We start from the raw sequence: 12,717 nt of genomic DNA, 5'->3' as shown, positions 1-12,717 counted from the left end.
AATGGTCCCCTTTTTTGCTATATATATATATATGTATATATATATATATTGATACGTTAACATATTAGCCGCATTTTAATTATGTGGCTGGTCAAAATGACTCTACTTTTAAATACTTTACTACTAACACTAAGTTTAATCTATAACACATCATATTTTAAAAGCTGTTTTGTGTGTAAAATCTGTATCTGTAAAGTAGCTGTAGCTGTTAAATAAAATAATCAATTAAAAAAGATCAGCCAATCAGACATTATCAGACTGCTCTTACAAGTACCACATTTAAATACACTGTATGTAAATAGACATCATCATTTTTTGAAAAATACAATAGGAAAAACTGAGCCTGCTGTCTTTTCCCTTCTCTTATTAATTTATGGGGGGGGGGGGGGGGGGGGATATCTGTTACTGAGAAAGTGTTAATCACCAAAAACAATATAAACTTAGACCTTGAACACATGTCCATCCTGCAACAGCTCCTTCTGTTGGTCAACAACATGGTTGCAACATTTTAACAGCATGCATTCATCCACCAGTGAGACATAAAAGCAGAACTCCTGTATATGCAAATGTGTGAGGGGTGACTCACTTGTAGATGCACTAATTGTATCAGCCTTAAAGAATGACAACAGTAATCTTGGCAGTTTTTTCTTTTTTTTTAGCCAGAACTCACGTAACAGAAAAAGACAATGGAGGAAGAAGAACTCACCTTACAGCATCTGTCCAGAGGAGCTGCCAGCTTCAGGCTTCATTTAATCTGCGAGTTTGGACAACTGCCTGAGCAGGTTCAGGCAGAATACACACCTCTCACGTACTCTCAAGGCCCTTGGCTCAAACAGGTTTTTCATCCCGAGTGAAGCTCCTCTCAACATGTCGGGCAACTACTGAGGAACAGCATGGGTGTCTCCTAAAACATGCAACTAGAAGGAATCTTCTATCTGCCAGCTGCCAGCTAATAGGCGAGGAATCTGTCATAATACATATTTTATAACTATTCTCAGTGTGGGGCTTTAAAGACGTAGTATAGGAGTCATTTCAAGAGTAGCACTGACTGAATTAATCCATTCATTTCTTTTTTTTAGAAGTCATTTTCTTTTTGTCTTTGATAGTGATAGTAAGGGTACAGACTGGGCATGAAGGGGGAGAGAGACAGGCAACAAAGGTCCCTGGGTAGAATCAAACTGGGGACGTTGTTGTTACATGGTATGCGTCTTAACTACTTGGCCACCAGACGCCCAAAATCCACTAACTTTGATTATATTATTGTAATCCATCCATTCATAGATTATCTATAACCGCTCATCCTTAGAGGGTTGCGGGGGGCTGGAGCCAATCCCAGCTACCATTGGGCGAGAGGCGGGGCATACCCTTGACCGGTCACCAGGCATATTATTGTGATATTTAAGGATATTGGGCCACAGACACACAAACAGTTACTAAGTGAGAAACAAGAAAAGATTGACATGAAACATGTATTTATACAATAAATGTTGACTTCAAGGAAATTCATTGACATGCTTTATTAAATAACATTATTGCAACAAGCCTAGAAATGCAACAAAGGCAGTGTTCAGAAAAATAAATGGATTTTACAAAATGTTAGAACCAAAAAACACGTGATAGAAAAACCTACAGGAGAGATCCTCAGAGATGGGCAGAGAAATGAAACTTAAATCAGAGTATTTTTGTCAAAACATCATATATTAACACTAGATACCAAACACCACAGACACTCCTATTCCAAAATGTTACACTGCTATTTATCCAACAAAGCCTGATACCTGGAAAGTTTCAAAGTCACTAAAGCAACTAGAAATTCTCGTTGTTACTGATTTTTTGGTGTGTTTGCATTTCACAGTCACATCTGACACAAGACATTAGTGACCTATTGGCATTGTAAATACAGCCCAATACACAGCAATACAATAAAATACAGCACAACAAAGCCAAAACATAACACAGTTTAACATCTTTTAATGATGTTAGTGATCACCTTATCGTCAAGGTGTGCCATCATCCCCTCAAAGAAAACATAACTCTCCAGTCAATGGAGTCCTTTGAAGTGATATGTGTCTGTCTGTAATTCACACAAATTCAGACGTTTCCACTGAAATACTGAGACAAAAACCAGGACTCTCCTGTGCCATGTCGTGCAAGATCAGATTATAATATGAGACCTTTTTTTTGTTTCTCACTCCTAGGAGGGAATCACACGCCGATAAAGGCGACAGCGCAGCAGCAGGCATTGTCACATTCACGGAACCATCGTTCGTTATCGGCGCCCATCACAGGAAGTGTTGAAGGCGGAGTCCAAAGAAAGGAGTTTTCCTGATGTGAGTGTGGTCGTGCTGCATACTGGTTTCAGTGTGAGCAGACAACTGGGAAACTTTCGGTTATTCACAGGCGATTTTGCCATCAAAGCTGGAGAGCGCGATGGCAAAGGCCTGCACGGCGCACAGCGGGTAGTTGAAGTCCAGCGTGAAAATGTCATCAGCTATTCGTCCAAACTGCATCACAATGTAGTCCACTGAAAAAGGAAAGGAATTGTTTTAATAGGTAGATAAGTAGCAGAGTAAACTGACAATGCTAACATGCCGGTGTTTAGCAGATATAATGTTTACCACTTTGACCTTCATAATTTAGCATGTTAGCATGCTAACGCTTTTCTGGCGCTAGATGAAAAGATGATTACAATTCATCCTGAAAGGGAACATTTACCAAATTTAATGGTAATCCATTCTATAGCTGTCAGGATATTTCACTAAAAGCCAAAAATGTCAACTAGAGGAGGTCACCTAAGTCAGAGGGATTCGTCCTCTGGGAAACATGAATGTCTGCACCAAATTTCATGGCAATCCTTCCAGTAGTTGTTGAGAAATTTCAGTCTACACCAAAGAGGTGGACAGGCCGACATTGCCATCCCTATAGCCATGATGCACTAAAAATCACAGTATTATTACCAGCATATAGGACATTATGTAACTATCCATTGTGCTGTAATACAATAATAGAGGTTATTTTACATACATTTTGTTTAATAGCAACAACAACTTATTTTTTTCTGGCAGCCTTCAATCTGTCACTTGTTTCTAATTGGGTCAGTAGTTTTTAAAATTGCCATGTCGTGTTTTTTGTGATGAGCTAATAATCTAAACAGGAGGGTATTTCTAAATAAATCCTATTGGCATAATACCAATGATGTAACAGAACCGTGTAGTTCCAGATCTGTGAAAAAAACGTTTTCTAGTCTAAAACTGCAGCTGAGCAGGGAAACATTAGGACATGTTTTTATTAATGACTGCTTGTCTTTAAATGTCTGACCCTGTCTGTCTTTATGAGACATGAAAATGTTATGAAAATGGTTGTCCTCATAGATTTAAATCTCATCATTGTCAGACGAAACTAGAGAGAAAGTACAACTGATGCATCTTTGTTACTTTACGAGATTTTATTTCTTTGTGTCTTGGCTGTAAACTGCTTTGTATTTCTTTGTCTAATGACGTAACGTAATCTAGTTGTGAACAAACAGGAGTGCTTGTCTTCATAGATAGATGTAAACTGCAGATGACAGTACTCACAGTCTTTGTTATGGACAATCTGGAAGTTCTTGATGGAGGCCTGGGTGACCCTGCCGTTGAAGTTGAGCACATGAGACGCAGTTTCGTCGTTCCACACAGGCGTCTTGTTGTGAAGCTCGATCATATTTTCCATCCTTCTATTCTGGTGCCTTATCAACAAGCCGTCACATTCCTGCGAAGAATTGGCAAGACATAAGTCAGGAAAACGGCAACAAAGAGTAATATGATTTTACATACTGGCCTTGTGTTGCTTTTATAATAAACACATAACATGCCATAAATCCAGCTGCAAACAGTACTGACTATACTTTGTTGATAATGTGCATTGCAGGGGATTCTGGGATGCCTGATTTTGCCAATAAGTCATGGATGGTTTCACGCACATGAATCAACAAGTCAGAATATCCACGGTTGGAGGAGCTGACTTCATAATCCCAATTACATATATATTTATTAAACTACTGCTATTTCTAAGGTAAAGAGTTTTTTGGGGGGATTTGGGTGAACTGACCATTTAATAACACAAGATATAATAATAAGAATAGTTGTATACTGGCAAACGTTCAACCGATTATCTTACTAAACACAGAAATTGTATGCATATTGGACAGGTGAAGACTGGCGGTTCCTACAAGGCCAATACTCTTTTTTAAATCCTGTTAAGGACAATAATAGACTGTAATGAACATAAAAACCCACCACCTTCACTATGATCTTTTCTTTCATTCATTTTACTCTATTTTATTTTTCTCTTGGGCAACTCTATGTGAAAGGAGTAAGACTTTCATGTATTTTATTCATGTGTACCTGCGAAGAAGAGGAAGACTTACTTGTGGAGTAGTTTGTGAGTGTGTGTATTTATTAAGGAAATGACATGACATCACTTGTTTTCCCAGTGAAACCCTCATTATGTATGCCCTGGGTGATCCAATTCATTTTGCAGTATTCTTCTGTCATTTTGCCAACTCAAAGCAATGAAAATAAAGGATAAATATATTGTCTCACATTTCTTGGTCGGAGAGGTACTCGCTCGTTGTCCTTGCTCATTCCTGGAATGACAACAGTCATCCTTCTGGGCCCTTTCATCCCCAAGACATTTGTTTCCTGGTGCCAGAAATAAGTCAAATCAGGATTTTCAAATGTACCCTGCAAAAGTATTCATCAAATGCAATGAAGGTCACTCATAATGAGCTGTCTAATGACGTACATATATGATGCCTGCTAACTCCTGCCGGGCATTAGACATGTCTGGAAGAGCTCTCTCTGGATTCAGAGCATTGTCAAATACGGTGAACTTAGTCCCCATTAAATTGGACCTAGACAAGATATTAAAGAATGAAAAACTCATAGTTAAAGGATACTTGGCTGATATTACACATTTTGTATGCTGCTTTTGAATACATGGTTTTTGAAGTGCAGTGTACCTCAGCTTTCCAACAAAATTCTCTCCACCTCTTGATAAATCTGTGGCATCAGTGGAGATGAGGTAATTTGAAGTTGCACATTTCTTTCGTTTCCTCCCAGCCAGCAGGAATGTCTACAAAGAAGAAAATGTCCATTATAGTACTAAATTAACTACAGTAATTAAATAAATCCCAAAACTATAAACTATCAAACTGCAATAAAGATAAATCCCTGACCTTCTTTTCGTTGTCGAGGTGAAGGTAATACAGAGGGTAGAGGCTCTTATCCATCCCTCTCTGGTCTCGAGTCACTCTACACTTGACGGTCACGCCCTGCGGAGCCGGCTGCATCACAAACTTCTCCAAGTCGTCAAACTCGATCTCAGGCGATGGAGATCTCTCCTGGTCAAGACACATGAATAAGTTAATTTTGATTAAAACCATGAATGTTGGCTTGCCTGTGTGACATGGCATTAAATGACTAAAACGTATTTTTTATTTATGGATGAATTGTGAGATATGAGATACCTTCTTCTTCTTCCCTTTGCCCTTTTTCTTCTTTGATTTTTCTTCTTTTTCTGAGTCAGAATCATCACTCTCTTCTGCCTTTCCTGGAATATACAACACAAATTGTTATATACTTGTCAATGACTCAAAAGGAGCATTAAGTTTCTGGTAAACCTGCCTTTCTTCTTTGTCTTCTTGTCTTTGTCCTTGTCTGCTGATGCTTGGAACATGGATGCTGAGCCGGCGGTGGATTTCTTCTTTGATTTGGTTGACTTTGTCTCCTCTTCACTGTCATCACTGTCTGATTTGGCGGCTGCTCAGGGAACAGGAGAGAAAGATTTTCAATTTTCAATTTAATTTCATACATTTGTAAGAACTCTTACCCAGGAATTTTATGGCCTAAATTAAATACTGTATAGACGGATAAGATGCGAGGTCTCATTTGCAATAGGAGGTTCAATGTCTTAGGAAAGGGCAAACCATAACATTTTCAGTTGTGACATTTTATCGAAATGTAATCACCTTTCTTCTTGCTTTTTGAGTCTTTTTCTCCATTTATCTGGAACATTGAAGCTGGTTCTTTCTTCTTGTCCTTCTCCTTGGACTTGGACTTTTTTTCTTTTCCATCAGACTCTTTGTCCTCTGAGAAATGAGACACAAGTAAAATTTAAAAAATGTTAACTGTCCTTGAAAGTGATACCAAGCTGGAGAATCTGAAAGTGAGCACACACGGAGGAATTTAATCATTTCTTTTCAAAGGCAAATAAAGTACATTTCATTCTTTTATGTGTTAGACAGTGGCCTTGGAGAGAAATATGAAGTGAGAGGAAAACAAATCCAAACTGTAATCAATCAGAAAGCAAGGATCTGAGACCGGGACAGATTTGTGAGGGCAGAACAAATTTTGAGCGTGCAATGTGTTCAGTTTGAAATGTGCTCTCGCTGTTTCTTCCAGCTGTTTTGTCAAACACTTCTAGAATGTGAGAAGGATTTCACCAGGACCCGCCCATATCTGGCTTCTTGGTAAATGTGTGGGTCACATCTTTCACAGTTCAAGTATTTTTGACCAAGGAAAAAGCTTATGAAGCGCACTAGGAAGTAGACTGACGTTACTTGCAGATATCTGCTCTGCTCTCTGTCAGAGTTTACATGCAGGGGATACGAACTGCCAAAACTGAGAGTGCATAACTTGGAAGATATCTTGGCGAAGGATGCCAAATTCCTCGCTCAAATCTTGTGGCACAAGTCTTGTGTCTTCAAACCTCGATTACACTCACAATACACGCTGACTGACTACTGCTTAAAGCCGTTTGTGCTCCCTGTATAGTTTTGGCATTAATGAACTTCAGGAATTTAAATTTAACTTTAACGAGTTGCTAAATGTGTCTGTCTGTTGTTTGGTGCTGAGTAGGTTATTAGACCTTATTGCTGAAAACAGCTGCCTGCTGTATCCCAAAATGATGCTATGAGAGTGGTGAGAGTGAACCACAACAATAAGCTGCAGCCGGAAAAACCAAAACAATGAGCTGAAAGATGCTAAAAAGTTCCGTAGAGCTGATGGGAACTGTAGTCGGGTGATAATTCTCTGTGGGAATTAAAAAATTGATTATGGTGCTTAAACACAAGCTTTATCATATTAATTAGATACTACCAAAGGTGCTACGTTGTATCAAGAAAACTGATCTCTTGAGTTGAAAACTACGACAGAAGTAATGAATGGTGTCCAAATCCAAACACATTTGGAATCCCTTTTTCAGTTGTGTTTGTTTGTTTTGCCTGGCAGCTAAATTTGTAGGATGAATTAAAAACAGCTGGACAACCAGAGGAATGTGAATTTAACTCTTGAATGTTTATGATCACGCTTTGAACTTTTACAAACTTTTATAGATGTGGAGAAAATGGGAATCTTCTTTGAACAATATCTCATACAAACATGAAAATGTTGATATTGTAAAAGAAAGGCTAGCTACACTAGTTACATAAAATATATAACCATTGCTACCATGAAGTAGGCTAGTTATATAATTAAATCCATTTCCATGGTTACCATAAATCAAGCACCTGGCTTTTCTTTACAGGAGGGGCAGGGAGCCACAAACACAAGTTCAAACAGGTATTCCTGACTGACTGTTGATCTGAGGTGGAGGAAGGTTAAGTTAAGCTCAGAGGCAAAAGCTCTGGAGATGATCCAACCAAATTATTACAAAAGAGCAGCAACACTCCAGGCTATATCATACAGGTATTCAATATGAAAGTGATAAATAGCTCAATTTCAAGTTATATTTCTGCACTGATACTTGATTTTAGCTCAAGTCAAAGGAATAATGAGCTACACATATCAAAAAACTGTCCCTCTCCAGACTGTAAAAGACACGTTTGTCATGTTTGTAGTGTTTTTTGCAAAATTATAATTGGTGACATTAGTGCCACCAAATTTCAGTTCTGATGCACTGGATGAATATTTCAGGACTAGAATAGTAAAAAGTAGTAGAGCCATGCCAGGAGCTCTGTGAGGCTGTAGTCAGGCAAAAAAAAGGCTTTGAGCTAAATACTAATGTCAGAATGCTAACATGCTGAGCATGCATTTTTAAGCAGCATTATTGTTTACCATCATCTTAGTTAAACATGTTAGCATGCTAACATTTGCTAATTGCACTCAACACAAAGTACAACTGAGGATGAGAATTAGTTTTGCAGGTATTATGTCATAAACCAAAGTACTGGACAAATTAACATTTTAACCTGATGATGGCGCTAGATGAAAAGTCAGAGGATCACCAAAGTTATCACAATTCACCCTGAGGGGAACATGAATGTCTGTACCACATTTCATGCAAACCCATACCATAGTTGACATTTCACTCAAAACCACAAATATGAACCTCATGGTGATATTATATTATATTATAGAGTAAAGGTCAGAGGATCACAAAGTCAGTAGATTCATCCTCTCGGGACCATGAATGTCTGTACCAAATTTCATGGCAAGAATGTCTGAATGGAAGTGGTGGACCAAACGACCAACAACCATGGTATGTATTAAAACTTTAAGTCCTCTTTCAAAATCAGCTCCAATTGACACTAAAGTGAAAAAACACCATAGCCTGCTTAGAAACAACATGTCCTCAAATCTCTCTTTCATTTCAGTTTTCAAGCTGGAAAAAGACTCAAGGTTTATTGAGTCCTTCAGTTATTTCTCACTAAGACTATAAAGTGGAGAGCTAGTTGGCTAATCAGTGTTTTCTAAATAGGGTTATACTAATTGATAACATGTCCGACAGTTTGGAAAAACAAACGTCAAGCGATTTTCTCCGGACCAGAGGAGTCTGGCCAAACACTTTCACTTTTAACTGTAAATTCTAAGTAGAAATTGTCAGGATTTGACCGTTGCAGTCATTTTAATTACATTTTCCACAGTTGATTACTTAAGGGCAAGCTACTCACGTGATTGCTGTGTTTTGTTGCCTTCGCTACCAAGTCAGTGTTTCCACTCATTCTCCATTACACAATAAAATCATCTAATCCTCTTAACAACATTAGTCTGGTCTCATAACTGTTGTTTAGATCACCCTGTTAATGCCCGCTTCTTGCCATACCTTTAGATTTAGATTTCTTTTCTTTGGCAGAGCTTGCAGATGGAGAGCTGTCCTTGGTTGTCTTTTTCTTAGTCTTCTTTTTGGGGGTGTCTTCATCGTCGTCATCATCATCGTCATCATCTGTGCCCGAACCTGCAAAGATGGAAAACATATTCATTAGACTATTGTTTGTCTTTTTCTAAAATACATTCAGATTAAGAGTTTATTTGTATAGCAATTCATTGAAGTTAAGGTTTTCACACTGCCCAGTTTTAACACACCACTAATGACGTACCTTTCTTCTTTTTTGGAGCACTTTTGGCTTTCTTTTTTGGCTCTTTCTCTTTTTCTTTTTCCTTTTCTGGTTCTTCTTTATCTTTCTCTGGTTTCTTTTTCTTCACCTTCTTTCCATCTATAATGTTGGTAAGGAAATAGCGGTGTAACCAATGTTAGATAACAGTAGATATAGAGAAACATGGAAAATATTACAGTTTGTCATCCGTTTTTTTCGTTGGAAATGCTTAAAGTATAATATTATCTTTCTCACTTTGGATGGCAGGACTGTCCTCTTCAGATACATCTTCATTTTTCTTGGTCTTTGTTTTTTTGGGCTTGGCCTCTTTTCCATTCGGCTTGGCTTCTGTTGTGCCATTTACCTCCTCTTTCTTCTTTTTTGGCTTCTATGGATTTTCTTTAGAGATACAAAACATATTAGAAGAAGGCCAGGAGAGTAAAGAAAAGACGACAAACACTGGACAAAAGAAAAACTGTGAGACTAAAAATAGCATTAAAAGATCTTTATCAATAATGATAACTCACCATTACAAAGTCAGATGTGAAGGGAAGCAGGGGGTAGAAATTAGAAAAAGAAGAATTGTATTGTGACTTCTTAGCTATTAATATTGTTGTTCTAGTATTATTTTTATGTTAAATGGTTCACATTTTACTTCATATAGAAAATCCCCACATCAGTGCTGTTAGACAGTCATACTGTAATATCAAATATAATAAATATGTTTAGCTTTTGGCAAAGCTGTATATTACGTTGTTGATAACAGCTTGTATTTACAGGAAGTGAATGAAGCTACAGGGCATGAGGTAATAAAATGACACTATGCACACAAGCCTGCATTTTCTAGAACTGAATAATCTACTATAATCTACTGCTACTTTTGATAATACAGTTTTGTAACACAAAATAAAAACACATTTTGTAACAGGTTTATGTAATTTGCACTAAGAAACTTAAAGTAAATACATCACAGTCACAGTAAATCACACTTTACGTCACACATATCACACACAAGATGACAAGTAAAGACTGAGGAACATGAGGACAGTCAGAAAAGGTTAAGTAAATGAAAGTATTTAAAAGTAAATTGTAAATGTAAATCTTCAATAACTCTCTCCAAGTTGCTGTTCTTGCTCCATCGACTGCAATATAAGCTTTAATCTGGGCCGTCTAGACTCAAGGCAAAGTCCAAACGGGGCTGAAACCCTTGACCCTTAGTCCTCAACACAACATCAGATTATGTGTTCTTACATGCGTATGACGATTTTTGTATAATTTCATATAAAGTGCATCCATGTTATAATACATAAAAAGGAACCCTGTTGTGTTTTTACCAAGCATTTCACAAGTGTGAGACTAAACCTTTGTAAGGGACAGGAACGATGTGTCACCGTCCCGAGTCACAGAGAAGGAGGTCAGTGTGATTGCGGCCAGTGGAGACAGTAAAGGTAATCCTATTAGATGTAGATCCTGCATCGATGGAGGTCTATTTGTGTCCACAACTCGGAGTAATGACAGCAGATTTGACATTTGTCATATTGTAATCAATCGTTCTGTTAAAGTTGTCAAATGTCATTTTACACAAGTTTAAAGATTTACAGTTGTTCACCAACTTTTACAACTTTTGAAAAATCATAAGAAAACTATTTCGTCTTGCTACTGCCACAGATCACTTTCAAATGCTTGGCTATTACTCTAATCAAAGCATATGTCTTTAAAAGAATGTATCTGAGCCTCTCCTAGTGACCTTTTTCTCTCTGGATGGCACATATGTTGCCTAATTATTGCAGTTCACAGAGAAGATTTTGAGCTAATAAAGTAGATAAACTGTTGATACATATGGTAATACTAAAAAGTAAATATAGTAGACATTAAAAATGGAAATAGCATGAGGAAGGAAATGCTGTTGCAGTTGCATTTGGTTTTGGTTTGGGTGACTGGATTACTGACGGCCTTCAATCTCTCATGCGTGTTTTTGCAGATGCATTGCTCGGCGGAAACGGAAAACTTCCCATGCTGGCGTTTGTATACGGAGTAGTTACCTCACATATGGGTCAGAGATTAATACCTATGTAATCAATCATTCAATGTCTTTGATTCAGATTTAAATAATTTAAGTATTCTACATCACAAACTAAACACATGGCAAAAAAAAGATTTAAAAATGTCTCATGAATGCATTGCACCCCAACTCTAAACTCTGCGTGGGAGGTATAGCTGTAAATATTGTTGTATGACAACAGCAGAAGGTTTATTTGACTCTTATTAAAGTAACTTTTGTTACCCCTTAGGTCTAACTCTCCAAATATCATTACATGTCATCACTAGGCAGCTGAATGAACACTGAGAAGTAATCTTATGTGAAAGTCAATAAAATAATCCACAAAACCACAACCCCGCCCTTTTACCTTCTCTGCAGACATGGCGCGGCCTCCGACTTCAGCTCTACCGCTGCTTCTTTTTAGAGGTTAGAAAATAAAAAAAGCAGGCTTCTCAGCAGAGATAATGAAAGAGTGAGAAAGCCCTGCACTCACTGCGTCTCCATCAGCAGAAAGTTGTTAATAGGATTTATGTGTAAAGCCATCTGCTCTGTAGAAACACGTCAACGGGAGAAACCAACAAAGGCTCAGGAGGAGGGAGAAGACTTGTTTATCACGTGTGTCCACTATCCAGAGACCTAAAACTCTTTTTTTGCGTCCAGGATACTCATACCAGCTTCACGCCTATTGTACTGTAGGTTAGACTGCCAGCAGTAAAGTCTAACATCTTTGTTCACTGTTTCCAGTTTCAATAGGTGGAATGGGATTTTAAATGTTTTAAAACTTAAATTTAGACAAACGATTTACCTGAACTTGCAGCTGCAGGGCTGGAGCAGAATCCTCATCCTCTTGAATCCTGGATCAAAAGCATTTTATTAATGAAATGAAATGATATTAGTAACTTAGCTGTTAGTCATTATCATATAAATTGCATCATTATTACAATAATTTTGGTGTCAACAAATGTACCCAAAAGGAAGGCTTTTATTTTGCTATACAGTATAAAATCTGACTCGCTTGCTTCCTATGTGTGATCTGGAATAGGGCGGTACCTAACAATTACTTCCATTATCAAATTACCTGTCAATTATTTTCTCGATTCAGTGGTTAATTGTTTAGTTCAGGAAATGTAGTAAAAAGGTCCATCACAATTTTCCAAATTTGCATATTCATATTGCTTGTTTTGTTCGACCAACAGTCCAAAACCCAAAGATATTTAGTTTCTATCTATCTATCTATCTATCTATCTATCTATCTATGGATACTAAATAGTTAAGCATAGTGTCCATTTTTGGGCAGCCAGCAGACAAGACGGTGTCAAAAGCT

At 37.7% G+C, this 12,717-nt stretch overlaps 1 protein-coding gene across 1 annotated transcript; it reads right to left on the bottom strand.

Moving 5' to 3' along the window:
• Positions 1–2,390: 2,390 nt before the first annotated feature.
• tulp1a (TUB like protein 1a) lies at positions 2,391–11,775 on the bottom strand. Its single transcript, XM_070903103.1, has 13 exons — positions 11,761–11,775; positions 9,608–9,740; positions 9,356–9,472; positions 9,082–9,213; positions 6,008–6,127; positions 5,664–5,798; positions 5,507–5,589; positions 5,216–5,380; positions 5,000–5,112; positions 4,783–4,891; positions 4,581–4,679; positions 3,576–3,747; positions 2,391–2,524 (listed from the first exon to the last, which is right to left on the bottom strand). Exons 1-13 carry the CDS (start codon positions 11,773–11,775, stop codon positions 2,391–2,393), a joined length of 1,527 nt encoding a protein of 508 aa, XP_070759204.1.
• Positions 11,776–12,717: the final 942 nt, after the last annotated feature.

Source organism: Enoplosus armatus, chromosome 3, assembly GCF_043641665.1.
Source record: "Enoplosus armatus isolate fEnoArm2 chromosome 3, fEnoArm2.hap1, whole genome shotgun sequence".
Taxonomy (NCBI): domain Eukaryota; kingdom Metazoa; phylum Chordata; class Actinopteri; order Centrarchiformes; family Enoplosidae; genus Enoplosus; species Enoplosus armatus.
The sequence above is the reverse complement of the archived record's forward strand: the minus strand, read 5'-3'. Positions and strand labels throughout refer to the sequence as shown.

Bases quoted from the DNA above. Each gene is read 5' to 3' on its own strand.
- tulp1a (XM_070903103.1), bottom strand. The intron at 9,214-9,355 runs GTACGTCATTAG...CCATCTTTGCAG, and splicing joins TGCTCCAAAAAAGAAGAAAG to GTTCGGGCACAGATGATGAC. The intron at 5,799-6,007 runs GTGATTACATTT...TTCCCTGAGCAG, and splicing joins CTCAAAAAGCAAGAAGAAAG to CCGCCAAATCAGACAGTGAT.